Below are 15,434 nucleotides of genomic sequence, written 5' to 3'. Positions count from 1 at the left end.
GGTTCTCTGGCGTGTGACTGCTATCTGATGGCAGCCAGACGTGCATATCATCAATGGGTCACCTCAAGTTGTACAACTAGCTGCGGTAGCTCAAGTTTTTCAAATTTTTGCGGAGCGAAAGCTTAATATAATAACTTCCTCTTTGTATGTTACAGGTGTCATTTCGCAGATTGAAGGATCTTTTCTTAAGGAAGTTAACAACACCACTTTGTTTGCGTAGTTCAAGCGAGTTCGCATGATGTCTCTCACCATATTCCTTCTTTTATTATGCACTATTCCTTCTTTTGCTATGCATATTCAATCTCACACTATGCTGCCTGGTCCTTTAACTGCAGGCAACCCCACGGCTGATATCATTGAGCATGCTTATCAAACACTGAAATGTATTCTTAAAAGAAAAAGGGGGAAGGTACGGGAGACACGCCACAAGAGAGATTATGTAAGACTTTGCTTGTGTTGAATTTTTGGATAGTGATCATACTCCAGCCCTTATAATGACTGGATTGTGTTTCTTGCTTATTTGTATTGTTTCATAATTTGTTGTATTATAGATACTATAGTGAGTTATGAAAAACGGCTGCACTACCCACTGGATGGTATTATAACAACCCTAGTAATGGTATGGCGAAGTAGGTGATTTTCCTGTGTTAGCAATGCAGCCTTAGGAATTAGAATTATTAGGCATAATCTAGGTTACTGTGTGCTGCTTCTGTTTTACTAGTAGACAAAATGTGAATTGAACGGGATTTGATGTTACCAGTGCTGGAATTTATGGGAATGGCTCTTCTAGTGTTATTTTACCACCTCATTATCAGTAATTCTTGGTTATGATGTTATTAGCCTGTCAATTAGCATTTTCTTAATTTGTGAAGGTAAAACCTGGAAAGGAATCCCGGGCAAAGGGATGACTCTGTACCATAGAATGATTAACTGCCTTTCATCCCACTAGTCAGGATTTTAAAAATATGACTACGCATCACTCAAGACAAAGGTGCATGCTATCTTACTTTGATTCCACATGTGATTCTGATATAGGATTTTGGAGTATTGCCCAACAGATTTTTAGTTCACTGGTCCCTTAAATTGGCACCTATATCAGGGGCCTAAACGCCTCTCAATATAGAATGATCTTGGGATAGAACAAAGTATTCTGATAGTTTTAAGGGAGCTGATAGTTGAGTCTATAGCTGCAAATGTCTTGTTTCGTAGAGAGAGCTAAGCTTGGTAGTTATTTTGCTTTGTGAACAGGTGTTCCATTTGGGCTCTGTATAACGCACTGGCCACACGGATGCAGTGTACAAATGGAAAAACCCTGCAGACCCTAAGAAGAATCAAACCCTGAAACGGCACTGCTTAGCTTTAGCCACACTCACCAAGTTAGGATGTTAGCCAGTTAAGGGAAGTAATGCCACTAGTGATGTTCTAGCACACTTGCCCACTAAGATCAATTCTATCCGACATGTAACTTTATGAAGTTGTGCAACCATTGATTTTCTATTAGTCCAAAGGCATGGCTGTGAGCACTCTAAAAGCANTGCATAGATGGAAGAATATAAGAAAGCTTGCCTGTTGGATTTTGGGGAGGTTTTATCTCTTGCTTGTGTGGAGTGTGGCTGATACGATGGATTGCCAGTTCCTGCCTGCCTGACTGCTGCCTGTCCCTGCCTTTCCCACAGGCAGCATCCTTCCTGTGACCGTGTATGATCAGCATGGCTTTCGCATCCTCTTCCACTTTGCGAAGGATGCCCTTCCCGAGAGGCCTGACGTGCTGGTGGTGGTGATTTCTATGCTTAGTACGGCACCTCAGCCCATCCGTAACATTGTTTTTCAGTCTGCTGTCCCCAAGGTAAGGCAGCTGCTGGGGCTAAGGTCCACAGACAGTTTCCATGAGGTTCTCCCTTTGCAGGAGAGGTAGGCTGGGTGGAGAGAATTGCTCTGTGCGGCAGGACCCAACACAATACTTCTTTTTGATTAGAAAATGGAGGCTCCCCATATATCCGACAGGGCCTCTAGCTGCAATGTCCCTCAGCAATGTGGGATGCTCTTCTTTCTCCCTAGGTGATGAAGGTGAAACTACAGCCGCCCTCAGGCACAGAGCTGCCGGCGTTCAACCCCATTGTCCATCCCAGTGCCATCACACAAGTCTTGCTGCTTGCTAACCCACAGAAGGTAACAGCACTATTCCTTGGTGCCTAGGCAAAGCGCTGCTCTGCGCTGCCTGAAACAGACCGAACTGTCCATATTCCCTGTGCTTTGTGCAGCTTCCTAGAGACCTGAATGCCTCGTCCTTCATGTTTTCCTTCCCTCCTGACTGCATATCTTTTCTCCCTTACCTCCAGGAGAAAGTGAGGCTACGATACAAGCTGACCTTCACCATGGGAGAGCAAACTTACAATGAAATGGGGGATGTGGACCAGTTCCCCCCACCAGAGTCCTGGGGCAACCTCTAGGACCGCACGTTGTAGGCACTACACTTGGAAGCCTGCCCTGTGGGGCTGGAGCAGCCTGAGGAGATGGGGAGGGCAGGTGGGGGGCTGCTGCTCATGCTCAATTCTCCAGTCGGCCGGGTGAGTGCCAGAGGGAGCGTGCCTCCAGGATGAGAGCAGACACCAGGAGATGTTCATCCCACAGGAGCAGGAATGCAGTCAAGTTTCTTGTGGGTGAACAGTTGCCTTCCCTGCTCTTCCAAAGGCACCCCTCCCTCTCTAGTTTGTTCAGCATCTCTTCTAACCCTGCTTTCCCCCTCTAGGTGCAGTGGGAAGCAAGGATGGGGAGCTTTTAACAGCCTCAGCCTGAGGCAAGGCCTAGCAAAGGAAGATCCTTTCCCTTATCTGTCCCCTCTCCCCGCTTCCCCAACCCTTCAGCTGCTTCACGCTCTGCATTGTTCTCTCATGTTAGCAAATGCTGGGCTGAGGGGTATCCTCCCTTGTCCCAGCCTTGGAGCTGGGCCCTAGTAGTTCCCTGTCTGATGGGATGACCCTAGAACTGAACAAGGACTTAGGTGTCTTCCCAGCACCAGAGAGCAGGCAGCGATCCTTGCTTTGGGGAGTCAGGGGGACATATTCCCCTAGCCCCTTCTTTCCAACTGCAGACAGAGCTGTTGGGGAGAGGTGGGCAGTGGGAAGGGCTCTCTCTGTGCCTCCCCATCTGCTTCGGCTCTGGCTCCTTGGCTTCTGGGCCCTGAACTCCTGCAGGGAGGAAGCGCACATCTTCCCACAGTGCTTTTTTCTACTGCAGCAAGCATTTGGGACTGCGGCTGGACCATCGCTTGTTTGTCCTTGCCCCTCGCAGGGCTGACCCGCAATTCAAGAAGCGGCCTTCAGTGGGCTGAATCCTTTCTCCTTGTGAACGGGGAGGCGAGAGGCTGGGAGTTGAGCTCAGAGCATCGCCAGGGGGCACCACCAAGCTCTGCGCTACGGGGACGAGGGTACAGCTGTGCCTTGTGCCCCTTTGCCCAGAGGGGGCTCACTCCTGCCCCCTGATCACTGTGACACTAGAGTGAGGATCTGCAGGCACGAAGGAGACCAGGGGGGTGGCATGTCGTAGGCAATCCATGTCCTGATGAGACTTGTGACCATAGGGGCTGCTTCCCATCTCTAAGCTAGTTTTTAGCTGGGTCTTAGGGGCAAACTGAGCTCTGCATTAGCTTGCCGGAGGTAGAAGGCAACCTGCACGTGATGGAGATGAGTGAGGTGCTTTGTGTTCTCTGCCTGGGGGCAGTGAAGGTGGGAACTGGGTGCAGCGTGTGGTGGAGAAGAGGGGGAAGCAAGGTCTTTATGCTGAGGTTTTGCTGTGTCTTACTTCCCTTTCTGGTCTCTTTTCAGGGTTTTGTATGGGTTTTTTTTTTCTTTGCAGATCTTGTTTGGTTCTTGAACAGACTTGTATATATTTTCAGTGCAAATTCTGTAAATGGAAGAAAACAAAATAAAAAATAAAAAACGCCTGGTGTGACACATCTGCTGTATTTATGGGAAATAAAGAATTCTTTCCTGATGCTGGACCTTCTGAGTGCATTTTCCCCTGACTGCACTGAGGAGCTGCTGGCCCTGCATTGGTGCAGTTTCCAGCTCCCATCCTGCCCCAGCTCTCCTTGGGCCTTGCTGCTCCAAGCTCAGATTCATGAGCAGGGAGAGTGAATGGTGGAAGTCCCCGAGCTGCTCTCAATTCCTTTTTGAAAGCAGGTCCCGTCAACGCTGTGAGCTGTGCTCTGCTTCCTCTCTCTGGGGCAAGCAGTGGGCAGGGACCCGTGCCCCCCAGCCTGCTGGGGAGCTGCTGCCAGGCTGCAGGGCTGTTTGCAGGCTGGTGGCTTTGCAGCAATACTTCCTCCTCCCTGAGGCTGCTGATCGGAAGCAGCTCTAATAGGGTGGTTTTGGTGCAGAGCTGGGGGTTGCTTGCCGGGAGTCAGGCGTGGGTGGCCACTTGGTTGAAGGTTGAGAGCAAAATGATGCTCAGGCAGCGCTGCCTTGCTTGGTTCCCCGCTTAGAATCACAGAATCATTAAAGTTGGAAAAGATCATCTAGTCCAACCATCCACCTACCAGTACAGCCCACTATGCCATGTCTCCTGGAAACGAAGGATCCAGCACTGCTTCTGCTGCACCCTCCAGTAAGGAAGAGCAGAGCCCCGCAGCCCCAGGCTTTGGGGCACAGCTGGAGTGACCACTTCCCATCCCTGCTTGGATGCTGGTTCCACATAGCTCAGCCTCTGCTCCTAGTGCAGGAGGAGGAAAGTCCCAGCTGCAGGTAGCCAGAGATAAGGCAAGCTTAGCATTGTGCAGAGTAGCAAAGCCGGTGGGGGAATACTTGTAGCAAAAAAAAAAGTTGCACTGTGTGGCTTGAGCTGAGTGCAGCTCTGCAGAGTGAGCGACGCTAAGGATGGGAACGTGAAGCTTGTGGTCACCGTGCAACCTTGCAAGGGCGGCAGGGGAAGGGGGAAGGGATGGCTTTGCCATCTGCAGAGAGGTGCCAGACGGGTGACGGGATGACCAGGTAGTGTGGGGTGTACATCACCCCAAAGTGCCCCCCCCACACCACAGCCAGTGGTAAACACGTCAAGGCGGGTGAAAAACAGCGTGGGCCTCCCACTCGGGCTCGGCAGCGGCGTGCGCCTGTCCTGCCTTGTTATGTGTTTGCTGCAATAATATTTCCCCTTTAAGGCTGGGCTTAAGTTATTTATACTTTGTGGGGTGGTGACAGGAACACAGAGCAGAGCAGAGCCCTGAATCGCTCTTACCTGATCTGCAGCCAGGAAGGAAGCTCAGAAAAAGAGAGGGACCGTGAGAGAGAGCCCAAGGGAGGGGAAGAGAAAGCAGGCAGGGCATCCTCGGGGAGGGACAGGGGAGGGGACGGACCGGCAAACAGAGAAAGAGGGAACCAGGGAAGAAGGAAGGAGCAAGGAGGGAGAGGTGCTCGGGGAACGGCAGCTCTGCAGAACAGAAGGGCCGTGGGTGTCCCATGCCAAGCGTCACCGAGGGGTGCTGAGCTTCATCTCTCAAGATGATGAAGAGGCAGTTCAATCGGATGCGGCAGCAGCTGTCCCATCCCAATGCCACCAGCCGGTAAGGACTTCTCTGCTGCCAGGGTCGGTGAGCTGGGAGGGAGCAGGACATGGGGCCTGGGGGTGGGCACCAGGCTGGACTGGGCACCCTGGTGGCGAGGGAAGAAGGAAAATGTGGGAGATGGGCTTAAAGCATCTTCAGTGTATGCTGAGGGGCTGCGGGTACCAGCTCCCCAGTGCTGCAGGGCAGTGGGATGGTGGCTTGGTGCTACTCACCAAGGATGGGCTCCCCAGCCTGGCTGCCCATGGAAGTTGGCTTCCACAGGACATGAGGGCAATGGGCAGGGTCACCTCAGCCACGCGCCCTGGGCTGTGCAATGTCCAAGAGGAGCTGGGACTTGCTCTCCCCATTGAAATGGGTGCCTGATGCCCTGCATCTGGCCAGCAATGTGGACACCCTCTGGAAGAACCTGTGGAGGACTACCAGCTTCAAACGTATTCCTACAGCCCAGTCTCGCTTCCACCACTTCCTTATTTTCGGCTTTCCAGAGCTCTCCCCTTGCAAAACCCAGGGCTGCACCCTCCCTTCCCAGCCCCCTCACTCCCTCTTTCCTGCAACCACCTCCACACAGAGGCATGCAGACTCCTCTGCGCTGGGAGGCTGATGGGGACCAGGTCCATCAGGTCGCCTGTTGCCCTTCTTGCATTTCCCAGTGTGAACCAAATCTCCTCTCCCACCTCTCTACCCTGGAGGAGAGCTTCTCTGTCTCCATGCTGAATGTGCCTCCATTTTGCTTGAGGATGGGTGTGCAGAAGGTCCTAAGCAGTTCGTGCAGCCCCAAAGCGAGCAATTCACCCACCACAGAGCCTCTCCTCCATGGGGCCACAATCTCACGTGACTTTGGCTGCCTTCAAGCCAACCACCCCCGTTTCCTGCAGCTCGTCCCATGTCAGTTCTTGCAGGAGCTGAAAACAGAAACATGAAGTAGCTGGGCAGGGGGATAAAGCAGCAGCAGAGGAGGTTCCCAGGGAGTAGCAAGGACATGGGTGCACCAAGCAAAGTTTCCCCTATGGGAGGAGTCGTGTAGGTTTGGCGGCCATGGGTGTTTGGTTTTGAATTGAGTTTTGATCAGGATTTGTTGCAAACCAGAAGCTTCCTTTGCAAGATTCACTCTGACTACTTGCTTGCAAAACCAAACAGAAAGCTAGCTGCCTTCATTTATGCCCTGCTGGGGGCTGGTGTTGGTCTACATCTCTAGCCTGACCACAAAGTTACCGTTGCTCCAGTCCTGGTGCCCAGCAAAGACAGATTCCCACAGGGCTCTAGCAGGAGCTGCCTTGGATTGGCCTTCAGGGAAGAGGCAGTCAGGGGAGAAAGTTTTACCCCCAGACTTCTCACTAGAGCAGTGGCCCTGTTCTATTGGGATATTTTGAGCTGGGTGCTCTGAGCTGGAAGCCCAGTCTGATAAGGGGACACCTGATGGGGAGACCCCTGAAGCCCAGTCTGATGAGGGGACACCTGATGGGGAGACCCCTGAAGCCCAGTCTGATGGGGAGCTGCTTCTCTTGTTCCTGGTGCTCTCCTCCTGGGCTCACTCTGCCTGTAGCCTTGGGTAGGATGGTCCGGGCCATAGCCAGCATCTCCTACCGAGACCTCAAAGAGAGGAGGGTGAGATGTGGGAGGAAGTCCCCCCATTTCTTCTCATGGCTTGTTCTTCTCCCTCCACAGAGCCCAAGAAGCAACCGAGTTCCTGACAGAAGATTTGCTGCAGGTGAGGCAACTGCCAGCTTGCACCCGCACGTGGGGACATGCCCCATCCCTTCCTGCAATCCTCCCCACTGGCACCTCCTTGTCATGGGGCTGAGACACTCCTGTCTGCTGGAGGGTGGCTCCAGGGCCAACGCAGCGGCTTCAGCACAGCACTGGCAGATCCTGCACGGCTGTGTCAGTGAGCACTGCTCTGACATGCCCCCCGTGCCACAAAGAAGGGCTCACCGGTGCCACCTTCCCACCCTCAGATCGAGCAGAGGATCGAGCCTGCCAAGCGAGCGGCTCACAGCGTGTCCAAGCGGCTCCAGGCTTGTCTGCAGGGGCACTGCGGCGCCGAAATGGACAAGCGAGTGGTGAGTGTCCCCTGGACACCTTCTCAGCCACCACAAACCTGAGGCCAAAGTGCTTCTTGAGTCCTAGATAGCATCTCTGCAAAGCCCTAAGCCCATTTCCTGAACTCCTGTGGTGAGGAGCAGCATGGTGCAGCTGGGCATGGCTATACCACTGCTTCCTCTTCCTTGGTTTGAACCTGCCACCTCCTTCCCAGATGGTGTTCACCAGTCCCTGTTTGGAAAGCAAGCCCTGTGCTTTCCTCAGCCCTCCTCACAATATTGCAGACCCTTTCTTCTCCTAGCTTGGCTTAATTATTCTTGAAATTAAATTCTGCCATACACTTGAAGCCACAGCAGAGCTGAGCTTAGTAGTGTCCTCCATCAGTCCCACAGTCCTCCACTGTTTTGAAGAAGGCTGGAGAATTTCTAACCGGCTGTTTAGCCAACTGCGTCCTGGCTTTGGCCAAAGGGACATCCACAGGGCTCTTCCTCTGGCCCCAAGGCCAACAGGGAGCTGGACCAGAGGGAGATGTGGGGAACCAGTGCAGGTTTAGGAAGCTGGCTGTCCCTTGTCCATGGTGGTATGCATCAGGGCGAGGGAGCTGTCACACATCAGCTCATCATCTCTTTTCCCAAACCTATGGCTCTGTGCAGAAGAAGCTACCCTTGATGGCTCTGTCTGCAACGATGGCTGAGAGCTTCAAGGAACTGGACACAGAGTCCAGCCTTGGGTAAGTGCCAGTGGGAGAAAGATGGCAAAAACCTGGCTGAACCACTGCCTGGGCTCTGGGGCTTCCACTTCCAACACAAGCTGTCAAACCCTGACCTGAGAACATGGAAAACACCGGCATCAAGGGGGATGAGGGGACAGCCTTCAAGCACAGAAGGGGGAAGGGGGCTGGCTCTGGAACCCCACCTGGGTACAGGTGTGGGAAGGGATGTTGGGTTGGAGGCTGGCATGGCTCCAGCCTGTGGTTATTTCACCTCTCTCTCCCTTTCAGGAGAGCCCTGGAGATGGGCTGCTGCATCCAGAGTTCACTGGCCAAGATCCTGGCCGAGTTTGAGATCGCTGTAGAGCGTGACATCCTGCAGCCACTCAACAAGCTCAGTGAGGTAGCCATGGCCAACCCTCAGCTCCAGTGTTCCATCCCCAAACCTTTGCCACTCACCCTGGCCCCTCTCTTCCAGGAGGAGCTTCCCATCATCCTGAAGCGCAAGAAGACCCTCCAGAAGCTGATTTCTGACTGGAATTCGATCAAGAGCCGGTATGGGGCACAGTGTGGCCACGGGAGGCCAACTGGGCTGGGGGAGAGGGGCAGACAACTGCCCTCTGCCAGTATGGGGAGCTAATCTCCCAGGGACAGGAGTGAAGCCAAAGAGGCAGTAACTTCTCCCCAAGCCCCTTTTCCACATTCATAGAATCACAGAATCATAGAACCATTAAGGTTGGAAAAGATCACTACGATCATCTAGTCCAACCATTGACCCATCCCCACCATGCCCACTAACCATGTCCACATCCCACATCCACACGGTTCTCGAACACCTCCAGGGAAAGTGACTCCACCACCTCCCTGGGCAGCATGCTCCAATGCATCACCACTCAGAGAATAAATTTTTCCTAATTTCACTATTTTTTCCTAATATTCCACCCTGTGCCCCCACTAATGAGGGTTTGGGTGTTGCTTCTTCTCTCCTACCTCAAAGGCTGAACCAAGCTGCCAAGAGTTCCAGTAACAGTGCTGGAGCTGGAGCTGGCCCAGGGGCATCTTCTGCTGCCAACAAACTGGAGATCCTGAAGGAAGAGGAGGAGGAGGTGAAGAGGAAGGTGGAGCAGTGCAAGGTGAGAACATCACTGGCTCTCCTCCTTGGGGCAGTTCCAGGGCTGGAGACCTGCTCTTCTCCAGCAGCTCCAACCAAGGTGATACCCCCACCAAGAGCAAGCCAGCCAGCACAGCCTACACTGCACAAGCAAACAGCTCCCTTGCAGTGTGGAAATAGGGAGATGCCCCAAGCCTGGGGAAGAACAAAAGTAAAGGCTTTGAAGCCTAAGCTGTTGCAGAGAGGAGGCTCCAGGGGCTGGAGCAGGGAGATCATGGGGTGCTCCCAGGCTGAGACCCAGCTGAGCTGGGGTCTGTGTTGGATGACGGGGACTGACTCCCATCATCCTTCTACATCTCCATGCTGTTTCTCTTTGAGAGCCCTGTGCCTTGTTTGTCAGAGCCTACCACAGCTGGAAGAGCCTCTTGTGAAGTTCTAGGGCCTAGTGGTAGGGCAGGTCACTGTTACGACCTAAACACAAGTGGCAGGGGTGAGGAAGGGTCCCCATGAAGCCCCAGCCTGCCCTCGCATCACCTTCCATGAGTGAGGGGCTTCTTGAAGGCATCCCCTCTCCCTCGGGTGCAGGCAGGAGGAAGAAGGATGCTCTTCATGGTGTCTCCCTTCCCAGGATGAGTACATGGCTGACCTCTACCACTTCTCCACCAAAGAGGACAGCTATGCCAACTACTTCATCAGGGTAAGTTCTCCTCTTAGCATGTGAATGTCTCCTGGTGTATGTCCAGCCTTGTCTCCATTTGCAACAAGCCCTCCAGCCAGAGCAGAGTGCCCCAAGCACTAGAAGACGCCTGCAAATAGAGCAGTTGTCCCAAATCATCCCCCTCTCTAATTTGTCTTCTATCTACCACTATAGACATAGTCCCACAGATACAGGGAATTTCCCTTGCAGTTCCTCCTGCAGCATCTTTGCTTCCCTTGGTTCTCTCTTCTTATGAATGCAATGTCCTGGGGATGGGTCTCTGGAGAGGAGACAGTGCCAAGCTGAGCACCGGCTGTTTGTCCCCCATCTGGCAGCTGCTGGAAATTCAAGCCCAGTTCCACCGGCAGTCCCTGGAATCTTTGGACTCGGCTCTGGCAGAGCTGAAGGACAGCCACAGCCAGAAAGGTACCCACTCACTCACAAGGCAGCACGGGGATGGCTGTGAGCACAGTCAGCAAGGCTGGGAAAGGCAGCTTCTTTTCCCCATGCCTGCCGCTGCCTCCCATGGGCTGGTGGGCACTGCCTCCACCAAGCTAACCCCATCTTTGGAATGAGATGCCACCATGGTTGGATGCCTCCAAGACCCCAACCCCTAAGAACATCTCCCTGTCTCCCCCAGAGCCCTCCTTCACCACAGAAACCCCGGTGCTAGGGTACTATGGCGTGCCCCTGCAGACACACCTCAAGAGCTTGGGCCGAGAGATCGCACTGCCTATCGAGGCCTGTGTCATGATGCTGCTGGCCTCGGGCATGAAGGAGGAGGTAGGCAGCCCTCACCATCCTACACCCCCTAAAAACACGCCACAGCACCCTGCATCCCTTCGCTCCATCCCCAGGGACTCTTCCGGCTGGCAGCAGGTGCCTCGGTGCTGAGGAAGCTGAAGAGCAGCTTGGCCAGCGGCTCTAATGCCCTGGAGGAGTTTTACTCGGACCCCCACGCTGTGGCTGGTGGGTGCTAGTGACGTGGGGCAGGAATATGGGCGCAGGTGTCCACTGCTGTCCCCCAGCCTCCATCACCTCCCCACTCCCCCTCCAGGCGCGCTAAAATCCTACCTGCGGGAGCTGCCCGAGCCTCTGATGACCTTCAAGCTCTACAATGAATGGATCAAAGTGGCCAGGTGGGTCAGGGCTCACAAGCCCAACAGCCCAGCAGCCGTTTGGCTTCTCGCTTTGGGGGTGGGAGGAGTAGTGGAGAAGATACAGCAGTGGCCATCATCGGCATCATCAGCCCTTCTCCCTCGTACACCATGTCCATCTTTGTCCTACAAAGCGGTCTGAGCTCTCCTTTTCTCTCTCCTGCAGCTTTAAGGACGCTGACGACCGCTTACAGAGCCTGAGAGACACCTGCAGTCGCCTGCCCCAGGACAGCTACAACAATTTGAGGTGTTTCTGTGGGATGGGGCTTCCTTGATCCCACGCATTCATGAGAGGAAGCCATTCCTTTCCCGAGGGTGCACTCACTGCCTCCTTGTCCTCCTTTTACTCTGCAGGTATCTGATCAAGTTTTTAGCCAAGCTGGCAGAGCACCAGCATGTGAATAAAATGACCCCCAGCAACATTGCCATCGTGCTGGGCCCCAACCTGCTGTGGCCAGAGCAGAGCACAGGGTGAGGTCTGGTTTGGTTGCAGGTTTTCTGGACAGACTGAGCTCTTTGGTTGGGCAGTCCCTCTTTTCAGGCTTTAGCCCTCCAGAATTAACATAAAATGAGTTAATTCCCATAAGTCCTTCCCTGATGGTTCCCTCACCTCTGCCTCTCAGAGACCCTGTGCAACTGGACTTGGCCTCAGTCTCTTCCATCCAGGTGGTGGGAGTTGTGGAAGCCCTCATCCAGAATGCGGACATCCTCTTTCCTGGAGGTAGGCCTTCACTCTGCCTTTCCATCCTTGGGGACCATAGCAGAGGGTGAAGGGCACATAGGAAAACCAGCACAAATAGCAGCGGAATGGATGAAGAGCATCCCAGGCAGCTGCAGTTCCCTTCTGTGGAGTCTGCTCCTGGAGCATGGGGGATGCTCTGTGCCTAGAAGCAGTGCAGCATGCACTTCTTGGCCTTTCTCCCCATGCAGAGATAGATTTTAACATCTCGGGGATGTTCATACTGCCTGCGGATGTCAGACTCAGTGAGGCTGCCCCGGTAGATGAGCTGCCCCCCAAATCCCCCCCAGCCTGTTCCCCATCTCCCCTGGATGAAGAGGCGTAAGTCTGGCAGGAGCAGGGGGCTCCTGACCTCCATCCCATCCCACCCCACCCCACAGGCTGCAAGGCCAGAACCACCATTCCCTGTGGTGCTGGCTCTAACCATCATCAGAACAACCTGACTGTCCCCTTCTCCTTCAGCACAAACAACCCAGAGGCGAGCTCCCAGCTGCTTTCCACAGTGGTGACCAAGCCGCCCCTTGAAGCCGCAATGCCACCAGCTCCAACACCAGCCAATGACACCGCTCGCAAAGGTTAGGACATGGAGGCACAACGCTTGGGAGATGCCTACAGGGCAGACACATCCACCTTCTCCAGTTTATCTCAGCACATCCTGCAAACCTGGGTACAAGGGCCACCAAATGAGAGGAGAAGGGCCTCAATCTGTCCTCTTGTTTTCTGCATTCCTTCCCCAGCCAAAGTGGGACTCTGGGATGGGAAGCACTCTATTCAAACCTCGTGTCTCACTGCGAACTGAAGAGGGTGGGAAAAGACCCAAAAAAGTGGGATGTGCTCTGTCTGACCCACCCGGGGCTCCGCTACGTTAGCTAGGCAAGGGGCATCTTGTCCCCAAGCCCACCCAAGACTCACCCCATGACCCCCCTCTGCTCTCTTTCCAGCCAAGCGCCCAGCTCCATCCCGACCCACAGGGCCACCACCCGTAGCCCAAGTCCGGAGCATGATCCCCGAACACACCGCCAGCCCCAAGGCCCGCCCGCGACGGCTGGGTGCTCCCTCCGTTCCTCCGCCACTGCCGCCACAGCCAGCACCGCGCCACAGCCGCGAGTCCCTCACGTCCCCAGGGCCTCCCACCACCGCTACACCGGACTGCACCACGGACGAGGGGACGGCAGAGGGACAGAGCACCCTGGCTGCATCAACAACAGTGGAGAATGACTGAATGAGGTGTGAGGCTGCCATCAGCTCCCACTTGCCTCCCCTTCTTCATCCACCACCATGAGCCTTCCTCCCCATCCCATCAGGCTGGACAGCAGGGCCCAGATCCTTGCTGGTCCCCCCCCTCAGCCCCCGGGCCTTCATCCTCCGCCAGAGAGGGAATGGAAGGCCACTGCGGTATTTCGGCCGCGGGTGAGAAATGCCTCAGCGGGCAGAGCCCCGCACCAGAGCCCGGCGCGGCTGCAGGTGGGCGCGCAACCGCCATTTTGCCTCGTGCTGCCTCACAGCGTGTCACCGCGCGCCCAGGAACAGGTACGGCTGCTTTCCCTGTGAGAGGATTCTGTTTTTAAAAANTAAATTATGCTTACTGTTTGCACCAAGGGGACTGGGGGCAGTTTCTTTGGGCCTCCCTTACTGTCCACGTCCTATATTGATGTTCTTACACTCACTCTGGCCTCCTGTGGTTGCTCAGGCTGGTTGTTTTCCATGCTCTGTCTCTCAAGCTCAGCCTGGACCAACTTTTCTGTTATGGTGTGAAAGTTGGATTGGAGAGCGTCTCGCTCGGATTGAAGACTGTGTAGTTTGGATTGGAGAGAGTCTTGCTGAGATTGAAGGTTTTCTCATTCTTTTTGGAGACTGTTAAGCTTGGATTGTAGAGTGTCCCGCTCATTTTGGAAGGTGTCTCGTTCGGACTGGAGACAGTCGAGCTTGGATTGTAGAGTGTCCTGCTCTTTTTGGAAACTCTCCCTTTCCTTTTGAAAACTCTCCCTTTCATTTTGGAAACTCTCTCTCTCAGCTTGGAAACAATCTATTTTGGTTTGGAGACTCTATCTGTCATTTTCAAACTGTCTCTCCCTCTCTGGGATAGTATTGAATAAGGCTCGATAAGCATGAGCTAGGCCCCAAATGATTTGTGCCTCCTCACATTCACCAGAGCCGTCACATCCCTGTCTCAAATATTCGCTTAGGCTCTCGGGATCTTCCAGGTGTGTAGGAGTAAAGTTCCATGACACCGGAGATGCCCATCTCTCTAAGGTCTCTCCCAAGTCTCTCCACACTCCCTGCCACCCAGTATCCTCTGGCTTTACAGAAAGCTTCCTCAAAATATAGATACTGAGTGAAATGAGTAGTTGTAGTACATTCAGGGAGATTAGCAACATGATCAAATGAGCATTCAAAAAATGCATCACGGATTCAAAGGAGAGACTGGAGGCCTGCTTAAAAATCAGAAGTTCTGTAAAATTAGCAGCTGCCTCTGGAAGCAGGTTTAAAAGAGAAATCAACATCATTTTTTTTCTCTTTACAAAGACAGGCTAGCAGCAGCCAAAAAAAAAAGTTTACAAAAAGTGTACAAAAGCGTACAAAATATCCCAGAGTACTGGCAGTCCGCCTGGATTTTTCAAGGTCACGTTTGCAGTCACAGCACCTGCAGTTTTGATAATGAAGCTTTCCGAGAGCAGAGAAAGATTCGTTCTAAGAGCTAAAGAGCAGTCTTAGCTTTGTTCTAAAAGCTAAAAAAGCAGAATTTTGCCCTTAATCTTGCCTTAATTTTGCCTCAATTTTGCCTTAATTATGCTCACATCCTCCACCAAAAATGTCAACGGTTTACGGGTGTTCGGCCCGGTTCTGTGACGAAGGGGACAGGGGACCCACGGGCCCACGCCCCGGGAAAAGGGAAAAAAGGGTAAGGAGATGGCCCTGAGAGCAAAGGACAGCGGCAACAATCTGAGGAGAAACAAACTAATTTATTAAATAAGATATCAGAACGCAAAACAACACACTGTAATACAATATAATTACAATTTAAGCTGATAAATCCAATACAGAGAGAGAGAATGTCCAAAATCAATGTAGGCTTTACTCTACTACCGATGATAAGATGGCTGGAGAGCTAGGTGCTGCCAGGACAAGAGACGGGTGGAAAAAAAAAGGGACGAGGTCTTGTGATCTGCAAGTTTTTATCTTTTCCCTCCGACTGGAAAATGGTAACAGAGGAGCAAAGTACCGTGGGGAATGTAGTAGTCCTTCTCTTCTGAGAACCAGGTACATTCGCTACATGATGTTATGATGTGGAGTACCAATAACCGAAAATCATAAAACCATGACATCCCCCCTCAGCCCCCGGGCCTTCATCCTCCGCCAGAGAGGGAATGGAAGGCCACTGCGGTATTTCGGCTGCGGGTGAGAAATGCCTCAGCGGGCA

General features: G+C 53.2%; 2 protein-coding genes across 2 annotated transcripts in view; both read left to right on the top strand.

Annotated features, from left to right (window-relative positions):
* The window catches only part of GGA1 (golgi associated, gamma adaptin ear containing, ARF binding protein 1), a 15,019-nt gene extending 11,066 nt beyond the window's left edge, over nt 1-3,953 (top strand). The window contains exons 15-17 of the mRNA XM_021385468.1: nt 1,677-1,846; nt 2,059-2,169; nt 2,340-3,953. Of these exons, the coding sequence (XP_021241143.1) occupies nt 1,677-1,846; nt 2,059-2,169; nt 2,340-2,450 (392 nt within the window). The 3' untranslated portion in view covers nt 2,451-3,953. The remainder of the gene's footprint in view (nt 1-1,676; nt 1,847-2,058; nt 2,170-2,339) is intronic.
* SH3BP1 (SH3 domain binding protein 1) lies at nt 5,126-13,584 on the top strand. The gene is made up of 18 exons (XM_021385480.1): nt 5,126-5,557; nt 7,226-7,268; nt 7,516-7,620; nt 8,254-8,330; nt 8,601-8,712; nt 8,788-8,864; nt 9,307-9,442; nt 10,049-10,117; nt 10,453-10,543; nt 10,758-10,900; nt 10,975-11,086; nt 11,175-11,256; nt 11,441-11,521; nt 11,629-11,745; nt 11,898-11,995; nt 12,205-12,334; nt 12,476-12,588; nt 12,955-13,584. Exons 1-18 carry the CDS (start codon nt 5,496-5,498, stop codon nt 13,233-13,235), a joined length of 1,929 nt encoding a protein of 642 aa, XP_021241155.1. The 5' UTR covers nt 5,126-5,495; the 3' UTR covers nt 13,236-13,584.

Source organism: Numida meleagris, chromosome 1 (genome assembly GCF_002078875.1).
Source record: "Numida meleagris isolate 19003 breed g44 Domestic line chromosome 1, NumMel1.0, whole genome shotgun sequence".
NCBI classification, from domain to species: domain Eukaryota; kingdom Metazoa; phylum Chordata; class Aves; order Galliformes; family Numididae; genus Numida; species Numida meleagris.
The sequence above is the reverse complement of the archived record's forward strand: the minus strand, read 5'-3'. Positions and strand labels throughout refer to the sequence as shown.

What these genes read in the sequence shown, in the direction of transcription:
- SH3BP1 (XM_021385480.1), top strand. Translation starts at nt 5,496, where the DNA reads ATGATGAAGAGGCAGTTCAATCGGATGCGGCAGCAGCTGTCCCATCCC. An exon ending in TGGAATTCGATCAAGAGCCG is followed by an intron (nt 8,865 to 9,306) that starts GTATGGGGCACA and finishes CCTACCTCAAAG; the next exon opens with GCTGAACCAAGCTGCCAAGA. An exon ending in TCTCCCCTGGATGAAGAGGC is followed by an intron (nt 12,335 to 12,475) that starts GTAAGTCTGGCA and finishes CTTCTCCTTCAG; the next exon opens with CACAAACAACCCAGAGGCGA.